Genomic DNA, 27915 nt, shown 5'->3' on the forward strand with positions numbered 1-27915 from the left:
TTATTTATCAACAGTATGGAGGTGTTATTTATCAACTGTATGGAGGTGTTATTTATTAACAGTATCCAGGTGTTATTTATCAACTGTATAGGGGCGTTATTTATCAACTGTATGGGGGTGTTATTTATCAACTGTATAGGGGTGTTATTTATCAACTGTATGGGGGTGTTATTTAGTAATTGTATAGTGTTGTTATTTAGTAATAATATGATGGTTTTATTTAGTCACTGTTTGGTGGTATTATTTTGTCACTTTATAGTGGTGTTATCCAGTCACGGTATGGTGGTGTTATTCAGTCACGATATGGTGGTAATATTTAGTCACTATGTTTATTATTATTTGGGGGTGGGTCTATTTTATGCATACAGCCTTTCAGATTCTTGTACAGCATAGTGTGGCCTGTATTACGTAATAAAGCGCATGACTCTTGAGGAACACAGTCCACACCACAGAACACCAGGACCTGCTAGATAGCAATGTCAAGTGCAAATTTCAGAAATCAGTAGCATTTATTTTTATCAGTTGTGCCACCTATAAAAATTATTTTGGTGGCATCTCAAGTGATGGTCAATGAAAAAAGGTAAACAGATCTCTGACTGCTACAAAGATATATTATGAATTTAATCAGCACAGAATTTTCAACCTAAAATTGTGTTAAACGGTGGACACTTTAAGACGTCATGCACAGGACCATATTTGTATGGTCACATGTATGGGGCCATGCATATTGCCATCTAAAAATAAGGTAGTATATGAAGGTTTCTTTATGTTTACTTAAAAAAAAAATGCAGCATGTTTCAATGGATGCATATATCGGACTGGGTTTTTCCCTAGATGTGCTGTTTTCTATGCCCCTAGGGGAAAACTTGTAAAAATATATAATGTTTAAATGCAAAAATATCAGTAAAATCCTTTATTATGGATTATTACAGAGTGATGCTCAAACAGATTACACCCAATTTAGCTAATATATTTTTAGAATTGTGGGAAAGTAAAAAATGAGTTGAACAACATAGGGAAATGTTTTTCCAAGTCTTCTTACAACAGTCTCACAGTATATCACATCTTCTATTTTTATAGACCAGATAAAAAATAGCGATAAAAACACTGAACATTATTTCTTATCTAAGTATTATTCATTGAGAACATCATGTACATTATTATCGCCTGCTTAAATATTTCTAATTAATTTTGCAGAATTGTATAATTAAAGGGATCTTACACCTAAAAACTTAATCATTGGGGGTTCACTGTTGGGTAACCAAAATGGACAACCCCTTTAAATTGTATGATAGCAGAACCCGTCACTCATCCACTATCATTTCACAGTTAAAATCTAATATGACATTAATATGCTTTTAATTGTACAGCAATAACTGTGTAAGCCCATTCACACGCTCAGAATAATATTAACACAGAATAATGATCACGCAGCAAATTTTAAAATCTGCAAGCTGTTCATTATAGCCGCGGATTCCGTGCTGAAAAGCCGCTGATCAGCTCCATTGCTCCAACTACAGATTTGCTGGCCATCGATACCATGTAAACATAGCCTAATTCTCATATGAGCTCCCACAATGCATTGCTCTCTGGCAACAGGAATCCAGCGAAATCCAAAACTTTTCATAGAAGTAAACTGGAGACCAGGGCTGCTGGACGGGATTCATACATACACGAATGCACATTGTTTTTTTTACCTAAGGTCGCCAACTTCTGCTCTACATGTGCGTGATTTTTACGCAGCGTTGGTCACGACATGTTCGTTCTTTGAGCGTTTTTCGCGCATCACGCACCCATTGAAGTCAATGGGTGTGTGAAAACCACGCATGCCGCACGGAAGTACTTCCGTGCGAACAGCGTGATTCGGGCAACAGCTGTGAAAAGGATGAATGAAAACAGAAAAGCACCACGTGCTTTTCTTTTACAAACATCCAAACGGAGTGTCATAATAATGGCGGCTGCGCGAAAAGCATGCAGCCGCGCATCATATGCCGAGGCCACACAGAGCTGTTAAGTGCCTTTTGCGCAGGCAAAACGCCGCATTTTTTGCTTGCGCAAAAAACACACGCTCGTGTGAATCCGTCCTAAAATTGACTTTAATATTTATTTTTTTTACTTTTTAAGATACAGCTTCTATGTATCCTGTATACATAGATGCTGTATCCTGAGTCATAGCCGATTCCATCAGGTCAGCTGCTCTGACGGCTCTGCTGAAAGCCGGTTCTGCCTGTCTCACAGGATCCAACTAATAAATATCACATCTAAGTTCCAGCTAATAATGATCACATCTAAGTTCAGTAAAAAAAATAGAAAATAATTGAAGTCAATTTAAAAATTGTTTGAAATCACTAAAAACATTGATTTATTAAAAAAAAATGTTTATGCAAAGATGTACATAGCCTTTAATATAACCATTTAGATCAATTTATTTTCAAACCTGCGCTAGAACAACGAGAGATGAAATTTAATTTATCGAATATGACCACATATTAGTAAATAAGAAGTTAAAATAGCAGCCTATGATTATTTTACTTACAGAGATATTTTTACAAAAGTGACAACAGGAAGTGCGGCCATATTGGTTGTCAATTTTGAATTAACTTCATAGCAACTCATGATAAATAGTCGTTCCGTCAGCATAGTCTATTAAGTGACAGTTTAATTATTAATTACTTGGATAATTCAAAGCTGACAAACAATATGGCGGCACTTCCTGTTGTCACTTTTGCAACTGACACTAGTTTTTATACATAATACACAGTAGGATCACAGCTTCTTATACATGGAATATTTGACATTATGCTCTTATATATACATTCCACTGGAAATATAGGTCTGAATAGTCTACACGCGTCATTTTAATTGTACATTTGTTCCACATGTAATTATTTAACTTTGTATCTTATTGCTACAAAAAAATAAGAACAGAAAGCGTCTTCCAAAATGCCATCTGTGTTGCTAGGGAAATGAAGGAACTATTAAACATTTTATAAGGGGTGATACAAGTTTAGCTAGCATTAAATATTCATACCCTGTATATTTTCCTCTTGGCATCATCTAAGCGGAAAATGTGAGTTTTCTAAATCACATTAATAATTGAGTTTTTCCGTGTGATTATTACTTTCTGTGTGTAAGTTACGTCCACATGACCATTGCAGTTGATCGTGCCGCAAACTACAGATCCTAGTTTCCGTATTTGGGATTTGGGTCAGTAATGCCTCCGAGTTGCTTCCGCAACCAATCTGTATGTCCATATAATACGGCTGTGTTGTTTCTGTCTGTTATTCGTTCCATACCCATAAGAAGGTCACGTAACCAGGTGTTTCCTAGCAATGTATCCGCAAAAAACGGACAGCACACAAATGGTTTCCGTGTGTTGTTCGTTATTTTTGTGGACCTATAGACTTAAATGGAGGCACGGGTCCACAAAAACGGACAGGGATATGACATGTTCTATAATTTGCGGAACGGAACAACGGAAAAACAATGATGTGTGCTTGGCCTAATAGAAATGAATGGGTCAGTGTACTATCCGCAAAAATAAATGAATGGGTCAGTGTACTATCCGCAAAAAATGCGGATAGCACACAAAGAAAATCACGATAGTGTGCATGAGTCCTAAGTCACAAGATCAAAATATGATTTATACACGGAGATATTACAACTTAGGCTATGTTCAAATGTAGCAGAATTGCTGCAGAATATTTCGTCTGGATTTGCCGGCAGAAAATTCACAGCGTATTATAGCAGCAGCAAAGTAGATGAGATTTTATCAAATCTCATCCACACACGGTGGAAAATTCCTGTGCAGTAATTGACCTGCGTTGCGTGTTTTTAAATCCACAGCCTGTCAATTTATGCTGACGAATAGTTGCTCATTTCCACATTAAATTCAATGGCGATGTGAAAATCTGCAACAAATGCCAAATGTCGCGTTTTCCCTTCAGCGGTATAGCTGCATTTCTGCAGCAAAAATCGCAAGTAGAAAAATAAAGACACCAATGTAAACTTTAAAAGAAAAAACAATACCATGCTCATCTCCCCTAGAGCTCCTGCAATGTGTCCCTGCTTCCCCGGCTGGTCCCTGCGCAGTTTGAAGTTTCGTCCCATCTGGCGTGTTATTGACTGCAGTGGTCACATGGGACAAAACGTCACTCCAGGATCAGGTCTGCACAGAGACCAGTCATAGGGAGCAGGGAGGCGTCACTACAGGAGCGCCAGGGGCAGGGCTGCCATCAGGAATTTCTGGGCCCCATACTGCCAATGAGTCTGGGCCCCCGCCCCCCTCGTTATTAGGAGGGGGTGTGAAATGTAAAGGGGCGGGAGGTAGGGCACATTAAAAAGAAAACTCTTTGGAGGAGCAGGGCAGAGACAGGAGGTGGGTGTCGGAGGGCAAAGGGGAGAAACTAAGTGCCAGGGCTGGGAGAACTGAAGGTAGCAGTGGTAGCCAGGGGGGAGACGCAACCTTACAGGGGCTCTGTGGAGTGACAAGGAAGAGACAAGAGACAGCGGCTCTGTGGGGGGCAAAAAGGGAAAGTGAGTGTGTGTGTATGTGTGTGTGTATGTAGAATCTGTCAGGGTGTAGGAGGGCACTATAAACAAAAATCATTGCACTGAAGCCCTATACACAGCAGAGTCACTCACCAAAATGTAGTCCCTAAGATCTCCCACCGCCACGGGCATGTCAGGATGATGCTTTTGCATTCTCTTCACACGCTGCACACACGTTATCTGTGTGTAGCGCTATCTACAGGGGGCTGTGTGTGGCGCTATCTGCAGGGGTGGGTGAGGCGCTATCTACAGGGGGAGTGTGTGGCGCTATCTACAGGGTGGGTGTGGCGCTATCTACATGGGATTGTGTGGTGCTATCTACAGGGGGCAGTGTGTGACACTATCTACAGGGGAGTGTGTGTGTGGCGCTATCTACAGGGGGTATGTTCGGCGCTAACTACAGGGGAGTGTGTGGCACTCTCTACAGGGGATTCCAGTCCAGGAGGAGACCCTGACCTCACTGTCCATATATGGACAGTGACCTCAGGGGCTACCTCTAGGAGAGGAATCCCCGACCAGAGTGTCGGCAACTCTCTGGCCGGGGATTCCGCTCCTGGATGGGTGAATGGCAGAGCAGGAAGCTGATACTTTCCTGCTCTGCCATAGTATTCAATTGTATCTGCATCCTGTGGACGCAGATACAATTGAATATGGCAGTGGCTGAGACACGTCTGGGACAGTAATTTGCCGGGACTGCCTCTTTAGATTCAGGACAGTCCCTGCAAATTCAGGACTGTTGCTAACTATGCCTCCGGTATAAGCTTTCTCCCCCTACCCAGGTATACTCTCTCCTTCCTCTACCCCTCCCCATGTATAATTTCTCACCTCCCTTCAGATATCATCACTTTTCACCCAATTATTACCCCCCCCATTGTATAATGCCTCCTCCAGTGGAGGGATGTCACGATACCAGAATTTGGACTTCGGTACCGATGCTTTGTGTAGTATTGCGATTTCGATAACAAAGCGATACTTTGCCAACAGTAATAAAAAAAAAAACCAGTTCTTCCATTTCTTATGTGAGGCGCGAGGTGTGATGGTAAATGTAAGCTCCATGTGCCTCACATTAATAGTAATTAACCCCATCATGTTCCTCAATTATAAAGGGTTAATGTGTAAGGTACATGATGGGGTTAATTACTATTAATGTGAGGCACATGGAGGTTCAAAATTCATAATACCTCGTGCCTCACATTAATAAGTGAAAGAAGTTTTTATTTTATTTTTTACAACGTACACATCATAAATGATGCAAAAAAATTGTTGTGCAGGTTATTACGGCCGCGGCAATACTGAATGTGAATATTTTATGTATTGAGACTTATTTTAATGTGTTTTGTAAAAAAGGTGTATGTGTATTTTTTTTTAATTTAACATTACTTTATGTTTTTACTTTCTTTTTGAAACTTTAATGTACTGGTATATATCTATATACGGATAGTACACAGGCAGTTGTTAGGACAGACCTGAGTATGCCCTAACAGGAAATATGGTAAGACAGCCCTGGGGTCCTTCATTGGACCTTGGGCTGTCTGCCCATATATGGTATGTCCCTCAATCGCGTCACAGGGATTCCTGTGACGTGATCCAAGGGGCATCCCCCCTTCTTATTTTCCCCTGAATGCTGCAGTCAGCTTTGATCGCAGCATTCAGGGGAATAGCGACAGAGATGAGAGGTTTCTTTGATCTCTGCCTTTATAGAGTGGGACTGCGGCTGTGTAATACAACCATCGCCCCGCCCCGCACGCGGTCAGCACGAGGTGATGCGGGCGGCGCTGCACTAATGAGCGGCGGTTCAGGCACTGAAGACAGAACATGTGGGGGTGTTTTGTAGTGCGCCCGCCATGTTCTGTTTTCAGTGCCGCCGCTCATTAGTGCAGCGCTGGCCGCATCACATAATCCTGGCGGCGCGCACATGTCAGGACTCCGGAGCAGGGCCGTGACTGTGTTACACAGCCGCAGCTCCGCTCTCATACATTCATGTATTACAATATTGAGCTGTGCGGCCGCACAGCTTAGTATCGAAATACATGAAATAACGGTATTGAACCGTTTGGGGGTGCACGGTATCGAAACTGTATCGAAGTTTTGATGCATCGTGCATCCCTACTCAAGTGCCATCCGCCCTCCATTATTATCTCCTTCCCACTCTAGCATCATTTCCCTCCCTACCCAATGCCATCTCACTGCCCCATTATCATCTCCCTGCCCCCATTATCATCTCCCTGCCCCATTATCATCTATCTGCCCCCATTATCATCTCCCTGCCCTCATTATCATCTCCCTGCCCCCATTATCATCTATCTGCCCCCATTATCATCTCCCTGCCCCCATTATCATCTCCCTGCCCCCATTATCATCTCCCTGCCCCCATTATCATCTCCCTGCCCCCATTATCATCTCCCTGCCCCCATTATCATCTCCCTGCCCCATTATCATCTCTCTGCCCCCATTATCATCTCCCTGCCCCATTATCATCTCCCTGCCCCATTATCATCTATCTGCCCCCATTATCATCTCCCCGCCCCCATTATCATCTCCCTGCCCCCATTATCATCTAACTCTACCCCATCCCCATAGAAAGCAAAACTCTTCCCCACATCTGTATTGGTTCACACTGCAGCATAGAATTGTATCACTCAGCTCTACAACGGCTCTTTTCTCCTGTCCTGTGTAAACAGAGGGAGAAGACAGGTTTATTGCCACATGTTACACAGGACGGGAGATAAGAGCCGTAGAGCTGATACAATCCTATGCTGCAGTGTTAACATAATACAGAGGTGGGGAAGATATTTACTTTCTATGGGGGCAGGAGGAGATTTTTTCAGGAGGCTCCGGGCAGCAGCAGCCGGACACAGACATAACTTAGTACTCACTGTGTCTGAAGAAGAAGAAGACGACGACTGCTGCTGCTGCTGGACGTATCCTCCGAGGCTGAGCTCATAACTCCCGCTGCTGTGATGTCTCCACCCCTTGTCTCCTCCCCACACGCTGTCAGCTGTTGCGGAGGAGGAGGGGCAGGCACATGTCACTCTCCAGCGGGCCCTTACGATTTTATTCTGATGTAATGAACGGGCCCCTGCTTCGTGATGGGACCTGTTCCTTTCACCGAAATGAAATCGTAAGAGTCACACTGCCGTAAGTATATTAATTCCAGCGGCAGAGTGCGGGCCCCTTTTTTTAAAATTTATGCCCGGGCCCCTCACTGCAGTACCCCCAGTCCCCCCCTGATGGCGGCCCTGGCCAGGGGTGGTGAGTATGGTTATTTTTCAATCTCTCTTGTTGTCCGTAGCTGACAATCCTGCCGAAAAACTGCAGCAGAACAAACACGATTTAGTGGGGACTTTCAGTCGGAGTTCCCTGCGGAATCAGGTTTGGCGTTTTCTGAAGCAAATCTGACCCATGTGAACATAGCATTAATCTCTTTATATAGAGGTCAATGCAACAGCTCCCCGCTCTCTACCATGCCCTTCAGACAGGGTACAGAAAAGACTCTCTTCTGCCTACGACATTTACGGCCACTCACAGAAAAAAAATTAAAGAACGTATGTTATAAAGTGTGGGTACCACCACTGGTAGTGTATGACACCTTTAAGAATATATTTCTAATGTTTTAAATGACTAAAACGGCTTGAAATAACTGATTTATATTAATATTAGAGTAACTGCAATGTCTGTTTTAAGCATCTTTTACTTCAGTGACCTCATGACTAACTGTTCACTCTGTAGAGCACTCAAATCTCTTTGACACTGCGGAGAGATTTCTGATTCTAAAAATCTCACAAAATATTCTAGTCGTTGACCCTATTAGGATTATGTGTTCCAGTAACAGAAATCTCTGAGAAATGCCAAAGGGGTTTGAGTGTCCTATGAAGTTGTATACACAAGTTGCAGTTCTATTGATAGCACCACGGTACCATAGTAGAAACAATGATATGATTGCAATATGTGAACACAGCCTTAAACCCTTTTATTCAGGGAATAAGTAATGGTCTGAGTTCACGGACTTCACCATTGGGATCTTCTGTGCAATATCAGAAGAGTTTGACTGCGTTTCTCCTCTAAACTGTACAACTCACATACCAGTGCCATCTAAAACAATAAAAAATGACCCATATTTTGTCCAATTGTTTTATTAAATTTTTTGAAATCCTCCACATGGACAGTTCTGTGGTTGGTAAATGATTGGCTGCAGCAGTCATGTGTCAGTACAGCAAGTTATCACTAAACAGAGACTGGCAGGGGCCACGCCGCCATCCGAGCAGTGGGGGATTTTATGGTGTGTATGAGCTTAGTTTTTGCCAAAAGTAGCTGACAGAATTTTTTTAATCTTTAAAAAACACCTTTGAGACAATAACTAACCTAACTTGTTACCCCAATACACATTCGACACTCGTTCTACAATACACATTCAACAGTCTGGGGTGCACCAAAACACCTCCTATATAGTCTAGCTTCACCCAGGGGCATTACTTGGGTCTTAAGACAGAAGTTGCACATGCCATGCCACATATATTTTCTCCCCCAAAATAAATAAATAAATACTAATATATATATATATATATTGAGAGAGAGAGAGAGGGAGAGAAGAATGTTAGTTTTTTTTACAAATTTGTTTTAATAAATAATATGTAATCTTCTGATGATAATTTTGCCTTTGAAGTTTATTATATTCATTGCAGCATTTATTCCATAGCAAAATAGGAAACAAAAGCAGAGAATTGACTTGACTTAATGTGTGGTACTGGAGTCAGAACCCCTCCTTGCCCAGTGCTAGCAATACCTCTAGCTTCCCTCTTGCACTAGAGACCTTGCCAGACCTCTATGCCCATCTAAAAACAGAGTAAACATCTCAACAACTCTTAAAGGCACGGTTACCTGTGAACAAAAGCATGTTAGAACATCTTTAGCACAATGCAAAACATAACAAGAATGCCCAACTAGCAACAAAGGGCATTTCAAGCACGCCGCTAGTCTATACTCAAGTCCACTTTTGCGGAAGAACAACTATTACAACTTCCTATCCGAACACCATATTTATGATTCTCCTCCATCACTTAAACACATAAAAGTTGGAGTCGAGTTTAACTAATTTATGAAGGTTCTTCTGCTGTTGTTTTTAGCTTTCGCCGGGAGAATGGCTTTCTATAAAATAGTGCTTATTCTGTTAAATAATTACATTTAATTTTCATTGCTTTGTCACCTAAGTTTTCTGACACATGCTTCTAAAAGTACATGGGGGACATGTATCTAAAAATGTGAAGATGGAATGTGACAGTGCAGAAGTCAGCATTATTTTTTCTTGTACTCTGGTCCAAATCTTTAAATTGTTAGATATAAATTGAATTCATGTCTGTCTATTCAGCCCAGTGTGTGACACTAAAAAAACAACCGGCAAGACTTCCAGCTGAGGAGCGGAAAGCTTTTGAAGTCTCTATAAAAATCTTTCCAGGGATCACAAATAATGCTACATTTTTCTAATAACTGATTGGATAATTTCTTCTTCCTTACATATCTTACATAGTGTTCATCTTTTAAAGGGCCAAAATTATATTATTCTTAACGGGATCCAGAGCGATAATACTGCTGTCATTGTGTAATATTCACACCACTATTGTGTAACACTGATAGAGATATCTTTATATCTCACCCTGGTCACTGGTATATCACATAGAGCGAATATCGCAGAGTGTATTATTGTCGTAAAGCCTGGGCACAATTCTGGATTTGCAGATTTAAATCAGTGTAGCAGAAAAGTCAGTTTTATCATCATATAAACAGTTATATTCTATACAGTGGTATCTAATTTTGTAATTAGCACTTTTATAAAGAAACTTTTTTGTTCTCTCAATGGGTAATTTTTATCAATGTAGCTTTTTGACTTTAGTGGAGAAAGAGAGAGTAGATTGGAAGAACAGGCTCCAAGGAAGAAGAGTGCTGTTGTAAATACCTTCATTACAAGAGGGCAGGAGTCGTAGCTAGGATTTCCTTCACCCAGGGTAGTGATTCCGTTCTCTGCCCTAGAATTGTATCCAAGTACCATGTTTTATTTCTACAGCTTCTATGCAAAATGTTGTTTCTGCATGCTTACAGACTACAAATACACCCTGTCGGCAGTCTGCAGTCATGTGTTACTTCACTCCCTCTTCATGCTAACCAACAGACAAAGTGTACTCTTAGTGTATTTACTGGGCAAGTCGTATAACTTATATGTTGACATACCCATAGACTTTAATGGCCAAACATTTCCCAAAAGGTAGTCCATATGTTTGCCATATGTTAGGTCAGAATACATCTCGATCCTGCAGCCCCAACAGTAATGAATGTGTTTTCGGCTGTGCTTTTCAACACAACTGTATACTAAAAATAATGTACCACACAAGATTATTTTAAATAAGCATAAACACCAAATGCAGTATGTTTTTAGCCCAAGAGGGACGTATGTAGGGGAGTCTCACTGTAGGGTCAGACTACACACAGGGTATGCTTGTAGTCTGTTACCATGGAGACACACAGGTCTGAATTGGAGCTGTATACATAAAAGAGTAAAACATTTTTAAGTCTGGACTATTTGCAAAATAGTTTTTTTTTTATTTTAGATAGGATGGGGGAAAAAATTGGAAAAATTTTATTCTAAGCAAATACCTGTAAAGTAATCTTTTACATATTGATATCATGGCCCCCCTTTCCCCCAGAGTAAAAGTGGATTCGTATTGACCACAAGAAGTGGTATTTATTTTGGGGCATTAGGATGAAGGTATTGGAGCAGATTTGCTATTCAAATTGCTGTGCTCCACATTTTCTAACTGTTTTAGACACTTTTTTTACATGTTCTACGAAGGGTGTAGCTTCGAGGGAAATGGGTGTGGTCTAGCAAAAAGGGTAGCCGCTCAAAATACGACACTGTGCACCAAAAATACGTCAACTAAGCCAACTAACAGTTGGTATAAGGAAATGTGTCTAGCATGTCTAGCTATATTTGCCAAATGTATCATACATCATGCACAGCTGTGACAAATTTGGAGCATTTTCTGCTGTATTTTACGCTGTCTTAAACTTAGACAGTATTAGTAAATCTGCCCCTACACATTGTGATACTGTCAGCGATGATTAGAAACTGTCAGTTTGTAGGGGCACAGCCCTTTGACAAAGGGAAAGGTAACACTCAGTTGTCATTGCTCGCAGAGAAAGGTGGAGTTGACTTTAGTCACAGCATAGCAGGGTGGCATTGGGGAACGGAGGGGCCAAATTTGGAGAACAGCTCAGGGCCTATGGTCTACTTAAACCGTCACTGCGTTACTGCATGTGCTAACCACTGAATGACTGACATGTAGCGCTCTTTTTCTTTTTAAAAAGTTAATTTTTTAGCAACTGCAGTATGTTTTATACAGTACTGTGTCCCAGCTCTTGCAAAACAGCAAAATACCTCAGAAGCTGCCGACCTGAAAAGGATGTGATTAGTTAATCAATGGTGGACAGAAAGCTCCCCTTACTTTAAAAAGAGGTTCTGTAGCAGCTGAGGTATGTATTATAATGTATTATAATGAATAATGTTGCCCTAATATAAATTATAAAAAATATATGAAATCCCCTTGGATTTCTGGGACATATAAATGTACAAAGCCTGTGGCCTCATGCTTTTATATGGTCACAGAACTTCTTGGTGACTTCTAATATCCTTTTAATTTACAGCAGGGGGAACATTATTCCTTATATATAGATAAACATTATTTACCCAAATAATTTTTTTGCAGAATAGTTAAAACATTCTTTTTGAAACAGTGAAAATTCAGCTGCATAGGAAACAGATTTATGCATCGACTGTATTGCATTTAGTAATTCCTTTACCCAAAACCCACGGTAATATCATCCATTCAATGGGTGCTGGTGCAGGGCCGGGTTGGTCTATGTTGTATCCATTTTGTGAAGCGCGTAGTAGGAAGAATAGGAAAGTCAAGTGTGATGCCGTGTGGCAGATAAATTTGATGAATGGTTTCCTAATAAAAAGTCCGAGGTTGCTTTTTGGAGCTATCAAGTAACACGCTGAGAAGACAGGGAAAAGTAGCCCTATTATTACACATGTCAGCATCTTCACTGCCCAATGTCGTCTCCTCCAGCCTGGAAACTCATCATACCAGCGGGAAGCGAGCAGCTGCTGACAGTTAGGCTGAGCGACAAACTAAAAAACACAAAGAGAAATAAAATAAATTATTTACATGAATGTCAGAAAGCTGCTGTAAAGTGAACATGTCACTAGCTTGCTATAGTATACATTGAACTCTTAGTGGTAGAAGCAGGCGGACAGAATTATATCATTTAGCTCTGTCTGTGCAGGGGATTTGGTGCTCTGAATTGGAAAAACTGAGTTAAAAACCACTATGAAGTTATATTAAGACATTAAATAACACAGGACTAAAAATAATATACTGTTAAAATGTTAGCATTCGCTGTTTGGTGACACCCTGATACTCAAGCGGCTAAGGCCTCATGCTGACGGCCCGTGATTATGGCCACGGATGGCCGCGGACTGTCACCCGTGCTCACATTATAAAGTATAGGAAAATGGTCTGAAAAATAGGACATGTCCTATTTTTTGCGGGTCATTTCTAAGGCATGTGAAGGAATAAAAGCAAAAGCAGAAAAACGGGTGTCTTCTATGCGCTACTGATCGGAGTAGTCATCCATACAATCCAATTTCCTCAAGGATAGGATAGTGATCGGTGGTAAAAAAAGATGTATTGGATATAAAACACGACTGTTTAGCAGTGAACAGTTTCGAAGCCGGACCGGTTTCTTCCTCAGGTAGCATACAAATACGTAACTGGGTGGGGTGTCGGTTAAATAACCGAATGAAAGGTCAGTTGAGAGCAAGAACTACCGGGTCGGGTACACAGATTAAACAGAAATACGTATCAAATAGTGGATATAGTTGCAAAACTTTTAAAATTGAAGTAAAAAAGTATATATGTATGTATATAAGTTAAAAACATAATTAATTTCCATATATTATAAACGGAACATATCTAACAATTACATAAAACTCTAATTAAACAGAATAAAGCTTATACATATATACATGCGATTGAATATATACATATATATATATCGTGGAAAAATTATTGTGGTTTAAAAAATGATTAAGAAAGGTTTTTGTTTAAAAAGAAGATTTGTTTAAAAAGAGATTTTTAAAAGTGAGAGAAAACTACCATGGCATTCCTAACACTCGAGCGTAATTATCGTGAAGAGAGTTTTAGCGTACAAATGGAGTATCATCTTGTTTATAGTTATTTCTAAAGGCAGTCTAGAGGATAAATTTCTTTCTTTACATACTTTATTCTATTTTTATATTCAGCTATATAGATTCATATCTATTAAGCTAAAATAGTTTTTTTGCGAATTCTGTGTATATACATTTTCATGTGTCTTTTTTTCCCCCTCTATGGTTGTATCATTTTCATAGAAAAATACTGATTTTTTCTTTACACTAGACTTAGTGTTACTTTCAGAAAGTCAGATTTTGTGATTTTTATTATTTGAAAAAAGTAGAAAAAAGTGGTATACATATATACACATCTTTTCTCTCCTTTCTTCGGTGCGATCTTTGCCGGTTCTTATAAAAATTCTATCTATAAAGTCACATATAACGAATTTCTTAGTTATCTTTATGTAGTAGGACTTATCCAGAGTAAATTCGTTTTGTTAGATTATAATCTCTGTGATTTCATTCAAACCTTCAGGTTTTAAAGTCTTCAATTTATAAATCCAATAAATTTCCCTCTTGCTTAGTGAATCGTATCTATCCACTCGGCTTACATTTATATGTTCAATAGGCGTAATATTAAAACACTTAAAATCGTTATTATGAGATAGAGTGCAGTGTTTGGAGATACTGTGCAAAAGGAATTTTTTCTTGCAGTTGGAACGATGCTTATTTAGTCGACAATGTAGAGGTTGAATGGTTCTTCCCACATATTGGAGACCACAAATACAGTCAATAAGATATATAACGTAATTTGATTGGCAATTTAGCTGTGTTTCGATTTGATGTTCCTTTTTTGTTTGATTTGATCTAAAGGTATCTGTAGTGCGTATACTAGAACAACATAAGCATCTTTTTTTTCTACATTTAGAACTGCGCTTTGTGTATAGACATGGGGTCAAAGTACTTTGTTGAAAAATCTTTTGTTTTCCAGCAAAATTGATCCGACTCGGTGCTAAAATATTCTTCACAGTTTTTGCTCTTTTAAAAGTTATCATTGGTTTTATTGGTAGGCTATTTTTTAAAAACGGGTCGATGTGTAAAATATGCCAATGTTTGTTCATGATATCTTTTATATTTTTGTGTGCTGCATTATATTTTGTTGTGAAGTTGAGGGAAAAGGAGTTTGTTTGTTGTTTCTCCTTCACTTTTTTTATATCTGTTGTATCTCTTACTTCGATTCCATTTATTGGTGTGTTCTTAGGGGGTAGACAATCCTCTTGGTTAGAGTTACTGTTTTTTTATATGCATCCGTGAGAAGTGTCTGTGGGTAATTCTTTTCTTTAAATCTTTTTTGTAAAATACGACTTTGATCATTAAAGTCTTTATCCAATGTACAGTTTTTTCGAATTCTTTTGTACTGACTATATGGGATGTTTTTTAACCACTTATGGTAATGACTACTCTTATAGTCCAGGTAGCTATTGCTATCAACTTTTTTGAAATGTGTACGGGTAATGATTTTATTAGTAGTTTTAACTACTGTAAGATCCAAAAAATCAATTTCAATTGGTTGTATATTAAAAGTGAATTTTATCCCCCAGGTATTGTTGTTTAATGTTTGACAAAAATCTGTCGCTGTTATGAGATCACCTTCCCAAATCAAAAACAAATCGTCTATATATCTTCTGTCTATATATCTTCTGAATCTTTCTAAGGCATGGATACTTACCCGTAAATATACGGGAAAGTGTCCGTGGCCCATGGAAATAAATGGATCAGTATTTTTATCCGCAATTACAGATCAGTAAAAATTACGGTCATGTACATGAAGCCTAAGTTACTGATAAATATCTGGGAACAATTGCTACAACCTTATCAAAAAGCCCCAGTTTGTTCTCATCCGTACTGAGCATTTTATTGACCCACTACTATTGTAAAGTTCTTTCTTGCAGTTTTTTATATCATGTAAGTGCACGGTCTTATAAAAATTATTTAATTTCAGTTACTCATGTGTTCACTTATTATAAATACATTATCCATCTCAGTAATTTTTTATATAAATTGAGTCATAGACACATGATAACAGCAATTTTATATGACAATGTCAAATTTAATTTGAAGCCTACAACATATATTTTAAAGTTCTATTAAAAGTCTTAGTGTACAGAACTTTTGTTCTCAATTTACATATGATGTTCACAGTCGGCTTTCTGCTCTTGAAAGAAACTGTCCATTCCAATTAATGTCGTTGTAATTAGCTTAATGAAAAATAAAAAAATATTTATTTTTATCTTTATATTCTGACAGGTTCTGTCCACCTATGTCTTTTTTTTCTACTTCAATGTTTTCTGCAGGAAGCAACTCCACCATCATTTGGATGTGAAGCTATGAATTATCAGCTGTTAGCTGCATTCTTTGTAATGGTAGAACTACTTCTTAAAGGGGTAGTCTAGTTTAAAAAAAATACCCTATCAGGGCAATCCAATAAATGGAGGGAAGGATCTCTATCAATTAGACAGTCAGAGGCGTAGCTAGGTTCTCCAGCACCCGGGGCAAAGATTCAGTTTGGCGCCCCCCCCCCCCAACCTTTTTCCCGACATCTCCTTCCCACTCGCCATGTTTGTTTTCTCTACCAATCGACGTGTCATTTCTTTTCCACATTTCTTTTTATGTAACTCGAGCATAAAAACATTTGTACATTTTACAAGCAATATAGTTCTATACACAACACCAGAACCAAGCTCAGTACATACAGTATATACAGCACCAGCACAAATACAGCTCAATTTAGTGCACCCCCTGACGTATAGATTCAAACTAAATTGTTTCCAGCGCCCAGCATGGCCCGAACAATGGTGAGGATATGCTGGGAGTTGCTGTTTCACAAAACATAAATCATATCACAATCATACCACCCATCATCTCGCTGCAGATCATACAGTGACTACAGTGCTGATTAGAGGCAGAATGAACATTTACATTAAGTGACTCACCAGTGACGTCTCAGATTCTAGTTCTTTTTCTCCATCCGGTCCAGACCTCTATGATGACTTCTCCCGGTCACAGCCCATTTCTGCACTTTTCCAACATTTCTACACCTATAAACAAAGATAAAGTTCTCATTATACCACATACTACGCCCCTAAATATAATAGCGCCATACACTACACCTCTAATTATAATAGCACCATACACTGTGTCCCGAACACACACACACACACACACACACACACACACACACACACACTGTGCCCCGTGTAGATAGTGCCTGCCATAGAGCTCCCTGTAGATAGTGCCCCCCCATAGAGCCCCCTGTAGATAGTGCCCCCATATAGCCCACCCCTATATAGTATCCCACATATAGCTCCCCTATAGTGCTCTACAGATAGCCCACCCCTGTATATAGCACCTCTGTAGATATAGCCCACCCCTGTATATAGTGCTCCATGTATAGCCCACCCCTGTATATAGCCCCCTGTAGATATGGCCCACCCTGTATATAGTGCTCCACAGATACCCCACACCTGTATATAGTCCCCCTGTAGATATAGCCCATCCCTGTATATAGTGCTCCACAGATAGCCCACCCCAGTATATAGCACCTCCTGTATATAGAGCCCCACCATAGAAACCCCCCTGGTAGATAAAGCCCCCCATAGATAAAGCCTCCCCCTGTAGATAAAGCCACACCCGTGGATAATGCCACACAGTTTTTTATTACGATAAAATAACACACTATTCAAACTCACCTTAAACCCATGCCCACGCTGTCCAGTAGCAATGTAGACCTACTCTCTTCTGCGCAGGTCTCCTGGGGTTGAATGCTTCCCTGTCAATCAGCGCCTTTCAATGACGTAAGCGGCGCAAAGTATCGCGCCGCTTCACTCGTAGAAAAAGGTGCTGAATGGCCGGCAGTGGCGGATTAAGTAGAACATAGGCCCTGGGCTGTTCCACATATTTGGGCCCCCCTTCCCCACCGCTCTGCCATTTCTATAGTGAACACCACCTTTTTGTCTGAGCATTAACAAATGGTTGTTACGATTCCCCTTGTCAAAGGGTTGTGTCCCTACATACTGACAGTCTCCAACCATCGCTGACAGTATCCCACTGTGTAGGGACACTTCCTCCTGAGAATGTGAATGGTAACTCGCATTTGTCTATTAGCTCTGGGTACACAGAGATATGTAGAATACAAGGATTACCTGCAACAGACATGTCAGGAGAGGAGATCCCCTATAGGTCCAGTGACATCTTCTCTGATGGGAGGCGTTTTCTTTTCTTCTTCATCTGACGCAGACCTGTTATGGCGACTTCTCCTGATGAGACATTTTTGCCCATCACTTCTGCAGCCATTTCCACACAATTTTAGACACCAAGGCCCAGGACCACACATTAAAGGGGTGGTGCGGGCACAGACCGTTTTTTATACTGATGACTTATTGATGTGCCTGGACAACCCGTTTTACTCAGACTGATAAATTTGGACCACAGACTAGATTATAGAATTCATACAGACCCCAGACATTCTAAACTATTGCAGTCCCCAGACCAGACCCCCCCCTAAACAAATACAGACCCCAGAACAAGCACCCTGAATAAATACAGACCTCAGACTGGACCCCTAAATACAGACCCCAGACCTAACCCCCTACACTAATAATGACCCCAGACCTGACTCCCTTAATACAAACCTCAGACCAGACCCTCCTAATACAGACCTCTAAATAAAGACCCCAAAACTAATACAGACCCCTAAATACAGACCCCATAAACTAATACAGACCCCAGACCACAGCCCCAAATACAGACCCCCAGACCAGACCCCCTAAATACAGACACCAGACCTCAAACTAGTACAGACACCCTAAATACAGACCCCCAGACCAGACCCCTAAATATAGACCCCTAACCTAATACAGACCCTAGAACAGGCCCCCTAAATAGACCCTATAAACTAATACAGACCCCAGACCTCAAACTAAAACAGACCCCCTAAATACCGACCCCAGATCACTTAAACTAACACAGACCCCTAAATATACAGACCCTAAACCCCTTAAACTGATACAGACCCCAGACCAGACCCCCTAAATACAGACCCCTTAAACTAATAGACACCAAACCTCCTAAATACAGTCCCCACACCAGACCCCCTAAATTCAGTCCCCCTAAATACAGACCCATTAAACAAATCAATCCCCTTATACTTACATAGTCAGTCTTCTCTGTGGAGTTGCTGCTGCTGCTGGAAGTCCTGCGGTCATGTGACCAGCAGGTCTCTAAGCAGTAGTAAGAACTTCAGAGATAAGGTCATGTGACCTTATGTCTAAAGGTCCTTTTGCAGGACATACACAACGCAGTTGTAAACCCATTGATTTGAATAGCACCATGAAATACTCAAGGGCTATGTACACCTTGAGTGTTTATATATATATATATATATATATATATATATATATATATTTATTTATACACACATACATATATGTATGTATATATATATATATATATATATATATATATATATATATATATATGTGCGTGTGTGTGTGTGTGTGTGTGTGTGTGTGTGTGTGTGTGTGTGTGTGTGTGTGTGTTAATCAGTGTGATTGGTGCAACTTTCAAAATAGTTTTTATTGCAAATAATTTTTACTTTCTAAGTTCATAACCTAGATGTGGTAGATTACAGGTGAATTCTGCATGTCCGAGACACGCAGGACCACTTTCACTGAACCTGTTAGTCACGCGGACCTGATGGATTCAGGTCTTAGCACACGATGCAGCTGCTATGTATACAGAATACAAAGCAGCTGTATCTCAAAAAGTGAAAATAATTTTTAATAAAAAGTTTTTTGAAAGTTGCACCATGCACACTGATATTTTTATACAATAAAAATAAGCAGCTTATAAAATTAAGACACAGTTTATTGGAAAATCATTATTAATGAAGACACAGGCCAATATGACATAATTACAATAAAACACAACCTAGCAATAAAAACAATCACAAAAGACCACAGTCTAGCTATAAAACAAAGATATTATTATGACATTATAATATGAGTACACCCTAAAAATAAGGGCACAGGTTATTGTGAAATCATCAATAAAGAACACCTCCTAGAATTTAAGACAAACTTTATTGTGACATTATCACAGCCAAGGAATAAAGACTAACACTATTATGACAGAATTACAATCTATTGTGTGCGGTCCATTGTAAAATCATCAGAATAGAACATTGCGTATTACTTAAAACAGATCGTTGTGACATCATCACAACAAAACACAGTTAATAAAGACACAGGCTATTGTGACTTCATTACTATAAACCACAGCCTGTGAATACAGGCAAACACTATTGTGACATCATCAGAATAGAACAAAGCATATAACTAAAGGCAAAATCTATTGTAACACAGTTTATAATGACGACACAGACCATTATGACATCATCAATATAGAACTCAGCATAGGAATAAAGAGAAATTTTATTATGACATCATCACAAGAGAACACAGCTTATAAATCAAGGCACATGCTAGTTTTACATAATTACAATAGAACACAGCCTAGGAAAACAGCCACACACTATTGTTACATTATCACAATAAAATACATCCTAAAACTATAGGCAAACACTATTGTGAGATCATCACAATATAATACAGAATATAACTAATTATATTCATATAAATAGTATATAGGTTGTAAAAGTAGACATAGACCACTGTGACATCACCATATTATCTTATAAAGACACATGCTGTTGTGACATCATCTGTATAGAACATAGTATAGGAATAAGGACAAACACTATAATAACATCATTACAATAGAACACAGCCCTGTAATAAAGACAAGCACTATTGGGATATCATCACAATAAAACAAAGCCTATAAACAGGGGTCCTCTTTTTTCTATGTCTGCCACTGATCCGCCATGATCGGTTTTCACAAAAATATACAACAGTACTATTCTTTTCTCTGAGTCATACAATGCTCCATTACAATTCATTGTTTAACCCATTTCCAACTGCTCACTGTCTTTTGACAGTGGGTGGTTCAGGCCTAGAGTCTCCAGCGACAGAAACTCTGATCCCAGCTGTTTAACACTTTGAACGCCACAGTCCATGATGGCGGTATGATCAAAGGGGATTCCCCTCTGCGAATACATCATCAGAAGCCCAGTGACACAATCAGAGACTGGGGGAACCCCTTCAGTCAACCCTGGGTATTTAGAAAGAGCCTAGGGCAGTCAGTTGTGTAAGCTTGCTGTCAGGGCACACTATGTGTTGTTATGTGACACAGTAATACACTATAAGTATAACATAAAGTTGTTAAAAAATTATCCGTTCATGGGTTTAGAAAAAAAATGTAACAAAAAAAATTATAATAAAGAAATATTCACAAAAAAGTAATTATTTTGCATAAAATATATTTTATTGACCATATATTACATAAAAACTAAAAAACCTACACATAATGGGTATCTACATGACCATAATAACCTGAAAAATTAATTTAACAGGTTATTCAGTGTGAAACATGAACTGAATAAAAAATAATAAAGAAAATGCTGGAAATTACTTTTTCTGTATTCACGCTGCAAAAATAAATTACCACGTCAATGAAAACATAAAAAAGATATGGCTGCTGAAAGGCAGAGAGGCAAAAAACATCAAAAATTAGCACATCAATAAGGCTTTTTTTAGGCCCAGTTATTAAGGGGTTAACACAAAGTCTAATAGTGACTTTCAGTGATTCGCTTCTGCCATATGCGCTATGAGCTATCAGGGTATCCGGTATTCTTACTGTCAAAAATACCAGAACCCTAACCGAAAACCTGAGGGATCTCATTATAAGTCAGCGGGGTCCGTCTGGTTTTTTTGGCCTCTCTTTGCTTAGAGATCAGCATTTCTGTCATTGCTCCATTATATACAGCGGTCATGATGATAGTGTGAACCGGGTCTGTTAATAATAAAAATAATATTACACCCCCAATGATACACCCCTTGAGGAAGAAACCGCGAAACGCGAGTTGGGATTCACCGCACACTTGACTGACTCTCCTATCAAACGCTTAATGGGTAAGACTCTCCACTAACAGAGGGGGAGGGCGGACCGATCAGTTTGGGTACTGACTGTCATTTCAGATAACTCTTTATCCTTACTCTTTTTATCGCTATACCGATTATACCATGTCAGGATATGTGTATTCATATGATTGAGTTTACCGCCCCTAACCCAAATCTTTTATTTGGAGTGTCATACATTTTCCCTTATTATACTACAGGGAGTCTTTCTTGTTGTGCTCATACTGGAATTTACAGAGTCTTCTTGTCCTCTTGTACCTATTTTAACATTTTATGTGTATTTATGTGTTAAATAAAATTGTTTATTCTTATGATATATGGCGTCTATGCTCCTTTTTTTCCTCCAGTGTATACATAAAAATAATATTAGTAGTATAACATCAAAGCTGTGAATTTTACTGTCAGTTTGGTAACATGTTTCTCCTAGCAGGGAAGAGAAGGGCAAGCAGTCATGTAAATACAAGAAACATAGTGTAGTTTCTCTTTAAATCCCACAGGAATGAGCATATGGACACAGTTCAGTGAGTGCAATGCAGATTCCTTGTATACTGTATTAATAGATGTGAGTGGGAGTTTCCATATTGATTATAACATCAATATATATAGAATGTTTGAAAAGAAACAAATGCCATCCGTGATCCATCTGTCAAACACAGAATCATATGTCTGATTATATAAAAGGCAACAACTTTCAAGAAAGTGCCAACACTCCCCATGTAATGGTATCAAGCTAAGTGTCAATGTGCAATCTGATATTACCCGTTACTTAGAAATATATACATTCCTACTGATCTTTTTCAGTAGCTTGAAATGCTTAACCCTTTTGTTTCCCGTAAGGCACCTTTGGAGTTGGAATTTTTCACATTTTTGGACGTATTTTTTTTCAGTCTCAGAAGATGCACAGTTTTAGAACCATCAGAACAACATAAAAAATGCCTTTAATTCATACGAGGGAAAATGTACTCTACCAGGACAGTTTTGAAAAGTGTTAAGGAAAATGGGTGGACAGTAGTAAATGCGCCACATTTATTAAAGATGTGCAGCATATTTATGTCTCAAAATACTGATGTATGTGCATACCGGCCATGAGGCAGTGAAAGAGAAAAATGTCTAACGTGCCCAACGATTTCTACCACGTTTATCATGCCACTTTGTTAAGTTTGGTGTATTGTAATTTACACCATTTTGACCAACTCCATATGCATGCATCCTACAAAACTATTGATAAACCTCCACTTTTGTGGGAGTATAGGCTCTGATTTCAAAGGTTCAGTATTGAATTTTGTGAATCTTTAGGTATTTACTTGATTCTCTTTATAAATCAATTCTAGGCTCATTTAAAATTTTCTTAGGATCACTTCATTTTATTGTCTGTAAACATCAAAATGAGTTAAAGGGACTGGAAAATGATCACCTATCCACATAATAAATTTCAAATAGAGCAAGATAGGAGCTGCACAGCGAGCAAGGTAATGGGTGCTGAACCTCGAGGATCTGGACCATAGATCCCACCAGACAAAGTCATGCAAAGTTCCAAGGAATGTATCCAGAATGAAGAGAGGCAGCACACCAGCATAAGTACGAAATAAAGGTGATGTCACAAGGATAATGCCTTCATTGAGAAGGGGAAACATCGCCTTTTGCACTAGGTGAATAAACACCTTTATTTCGTACTTATGCTAGTGTGCTGCCTCTCTTTCTTCTGGATACACTCCGGGGAACTTTGCATGACTCTATCCACATAATAGGTGTAAGTGTCTAAGCGCTTGGGGCACTAAGGCTGGGACCCTCCCCGATTAATAGAACTGTACCCCCCATTCCTCTTCAATGGATTCCCACTCTTTGGGCAAGGGGCCAACCAACCACATCATAACAAAATTACAGTTTCTCCAAGTGTCACCTAGATTGCACATAGTAAGGTAGGAAGGGGTGAGGTGAATAATTTACTATCATTTACACTAGAAACTGGCGCAAATGATAGTGAAAATCGACTCTAGCTTGTAGCTGGAGTAGATTTGACTTTCTGGTGCACGGACGGCAAGTGCCTAATTTATTAAAAGGCGTAGGCCAAACTAGGTGCATCTTACTCCTGCGATCTTTATATTGAGACTTGGGTATCAAATGACAGTTTTAATAAATCTCCCCACTGTATGTGTAAGTCTTTGTAGCTGTACACGTTTTTTTAGGCAAAGCGGTCAATGACCACCATTATAAAGACTGTCATAGCGTTTCTTAAATTGCATGTAAGGGACCGTGTTAACAATTATCTTGTGAACTGGCATTTGTTAGAGAATCAGGAGAGGTGACCTATGACTATCATCTAAATTTTGACAAATCGGTTGTTGGACATCCAGTGGCCCACTGTTCATCCACAGGGGCCCTCTTCTGCCTATTTCCGACACTGAGAGGATCGTCCTGATGGAAATGTTCATGAGATCCTTGCAACAAAATCTTAAACCTCCAATTATTCGTCAGTAGTTTGAAAAGTCGCAGCATGAGAATGGGCCTTTAACTCCTTTTTTTTTTTTTCAAATATATTTTTATTCAAAGTCAGAACAGTTACAGGTATAAAGTACGTGTCACACATACAATAATAAGTACATCATATAACAATGTGTTCTAACTCCAAAATAATTTTTCCATTTTACTTGTCATCATCAAGTTACAAGGCAATGAATAAGGCAAAACAAGGCCGAACATCCCCTTCCCTCCCCCCAATTCTCCTCCATCTCGGTGTGCAGTTTCTTAACTAGCCAGTAACATGCCTAGCGTGCCCTGGATACTCTGTGAACTATACCATGATGTGTGTCGAAATGTGCGCATTAACACCCCTATCTCCGCTGTGGAATAATGTTTTTCAATAAATATACGCCAAGTTTTAAAAAATTGTTCTGTAGACCTTTCTTTGTGTCTTTCTAGGTCCGTTTTATTATATCCCAATAAAGTTTTAAGAGTAGTCACAACCTCCGCCATTTCCGGGACCGATGCCTGTAACCAGTGACGCAAGATGCACTTCTTGATAGCCAATAATGCCATATGGATTCCTTTCCGGGCTATTAGAGGTGGTCCCCCCCCCCCTCTGGATCCATGGGGATATAGTGAAACAGCACTGCCTGTGGGCTTGCGTGCACCTCTTCCCCCCAGGTGTCTTTAATAAATTGTAGAGCAAGGTTCCAAAACGCCCGAATTTGTGGGCATTACCACATCCCGTGAAGTAGATTAGCTTTGTGTAGGTCACATTTAGGACAACTACGCAGATAGTGTGCTGGAGCGTCCCTATAGGATAAATTAAAGGCATATGTCGCTCTGTGCATAAGCCGGATGTGCATTTCACGCCACTGTTCATTTACCATGACCTTCCTCACCCTCTCCCACCCTTCCCGAATTTTGCTAGAGAGTTCTGGATCCTCCATCTCCACTTCCCAGGTCCGAAAGCAGGAGGTGCTAAAAGAGTCAAGGTGGACATTCCGAAGCTTACCATATAAACTTCCAAGACTTCTACCCATAACGCCCTGCGGCACCATCCCATCAAATGCTCCCCGCATCTCCACTACATCAATATTGCGGACTTTGGTTTTACATAACTCTGTTACTTGAGCATATTGCAGATACTGATTATCCCTCAAATTATACTTGCTAGAGAACTCCTGCCACGTAAACCATCTTCCCTCTTCAACATTCATGAGTTGGCCCAGAACATTGATCCCCTCAGATCTCCACTGCGAAAATAATTTATTCTGGCTCCCCTGTGGGAACATGGGGTTATCCCATAATGGCCAGAATTTAGAAAGACCATACGGAAGGCCAAAAAGCTTCCGCACCGTCTTCCAGGCGCCTATTGTATCCCTTAGCAACAGACTTGACTTAACATTATTAGGCAGCTAAGCATAGTGCAGGTGTAACAGTGCCGTCAACTAATCCGATCCAGCCAAAGCCTGTTCCAGTTGAACATTGGAGTACAAATTAGTGTTATGCAGCCAATCACCTATGTGCCTACATATGGCCGCTAAATTGTAATATCGAATAAGTGGTAACTGTATGCCACCATCAACTTTGAGCAGTGCCAATTTTTTATATGCAATCCTACGTCTTTTCTTCTACCACAAGAATTGTAGAAATGCTGTCTGGAATTTTTGGCTATCTAGGTGCTTGATCAATATGGGTATTGTTTGCATTGGATATAGCAGACGAGCAAAGCTTATCATTTTTAAAAGAGCAGCTCTCCCAAACAATGACAACGGCAGTGACGCCCATTGATTTAGTTCCTTATTAATTTTTTCAAACAAGGGTCAATAATTTAGTTTATAGAGGGAAGAGGGAAATTTGCCTATTTTAATCCCCAGGTATGTGATATAAGATCTGGCTATTTCCACCGTACCCTGCAAGGGTGGTCTTGCGCCTAATTCCTTCAAGTAGAGTAATTGACTCTTTTGCACGTTGACTTTATATCCTGAGAATGATCCAAAGTACCGTAGCTTCTCCAGCACCCCCCCCCCCAAATGATCCCCAGGCGATCTCAGAAATAGAAAAAGATCATCAGCAAAGCATGTCAGTTTAATCTCCTGACTACCAACCATTATCCCTTCAAAATCACTGGAGGACAAAAGATGTCTCGCCAGCGGTTCCAACGCCAAGTCGAACAGCAATGGAGACAGGGGGCAGCCCTGTCTTGTTCCCTTCTGTAAATGGATCGGTGCTGAAAGAAAACCTGTGGTGAACACCCTAGCTAGAGGTTCTGAATATAACGCTTCCAGGTAATTCCTAAACAAGCCCTGTATCCCAAATCTGTCTAGAACTAACCCCAGCCAATCCCAGTGAACATTATCAAAGGCCTTTTCGGCGTCTAATGTTAAAAGTGCTGGCGACTCGTATCCCTCCATCCTAGTAGTCTTTATTGCGTCTTGTACCGCCAGAACCGTGCGTATATTTTTGACCGCCGATCTCCCTTTAACAAAACCCACCTGGTGTGACCCAATCAGATCCGGGAGAAACAGGGCCAACCTGTCGGCCAATATCTTCGACAATATTTTAACATCCTGATTTATCAAAGAGATTTGGCGATAGGAGCCCGGGTTAGTCGGATCTTTCCCTTCCTTGTACAATACCTTGATATAAGCTACATTGCCTGATTTCAGGAATTCCTTATTTAAAAGCATATGATTATACACCGGCAATAAAATGGGTGTGACCTCCTCCCTCATAAGCTTGTAAAAGTCACTAGAAAACCCGTCTGGTCCTGGCGCTTTATTATTCGTCAATGATTTAATGGTTGATACTATCTCTTGTTCCGTGATCAAAGCATTTAACGATTCTCTATCAGAGTCCGAGAGAGATGGTATCGTTAAAGAGTCCAGAAACGCCCTCCCCTCAGTCCTCCCCGAAGTATCCTGTGCATATAGCGCAGTGTAGTAATCTCCCAGTATATCATTGACGATCTTTGGATCTTTCTGTATTTCCCCGTTCCCATTTCTCAACCCCCCTATCTGAGTCGGGCGAAATTGCCCTTTCGCCATTTTGGCCAACAGGGACCCTGTTTTATTACCATACCTAAAGAAATGTGCTCTCTCTGGAACCTTTCCTTTCTATCTAGCCACATTTCAAACTCTGCCTTAGCAGTAAGCCATTCATCCCTAAGCGCTAATGTGGGATTTGCTGAGTACGCTGTATATTTCATGCGAAGATTTCTACTAGACTCGTTATAAAGCTTGTTGGTTTTTCGTTTAAGCGACGCCACAAAAGAAATGATCCTCCACCTTAGCACTGCCTTGGCTGTGTCCCAAAACAAGTGGCTGTCCTCCCTATGGGCTTGATTTTCCTGACTATATTCCAATAACCAGCCCTTCAAACATGCCTGAAAGGATTCATCAGTTGCCAAGAAAGAAGGAAATTTCCACAAGATATCCGATCCCCGTTAAAATGTATCTGCCAAGATCAGAGAAGCCGGTGAATGGTCTGAAATCACCAAGTCCTCTATTCGAGCACTAAGGATCCTAGGGAGGAGCACCGGAGAAGCCACAAAGTAGTCAATACGCGACCATGCGGTATGCGCAAGGGAAAAGTGAGTAA

General features: G+C 40.0%; 1 protein-coding gene across 2 annotated transcripts in view; it reads right to left on the reverse strand.

Moving 5' to 3' along the window:
• The window catches only part of TRPC4 (transient receptor potential cation channel subfamily C member 4), a 240270-nt gene that overhangs the window by 23943 nt on the left and 188412 nt on the right, over positions 1–27915 (reverse strand). Inside the window, exon 4 of one of the 2 annotated variants that reach the window (XM_075851740.1) lies at positions 12400–12730. In XM_075851740.1, the coding sequence (XP_075707855.1) occupies positions 12400–12730 (331 nt within the window). Of the gene's footprint in view, positions 1–12399; positions 12731–27915 lie in introns of those variants that run through there. The other variant, XM_075851741.1, reaches the window with a different exon arrangement.

This window comes from Rhinoderma darwinii, chromosome 2 (assembly GCF_050947455.1).
Source record: "Rhinoderma darwinii isolate aRhiDar2 chromosome 2, aRhiDar2.hap1, whole genome shotgun sequence".
In the NCBI taxonomy this organism is placed as follows: domain Eukaryota; kingdom Metazoa; phylum Chordata; class Amphibia; order Anura; family Rhinodermatidae; genus Rhinoderma; species Rhinoderma darwinii.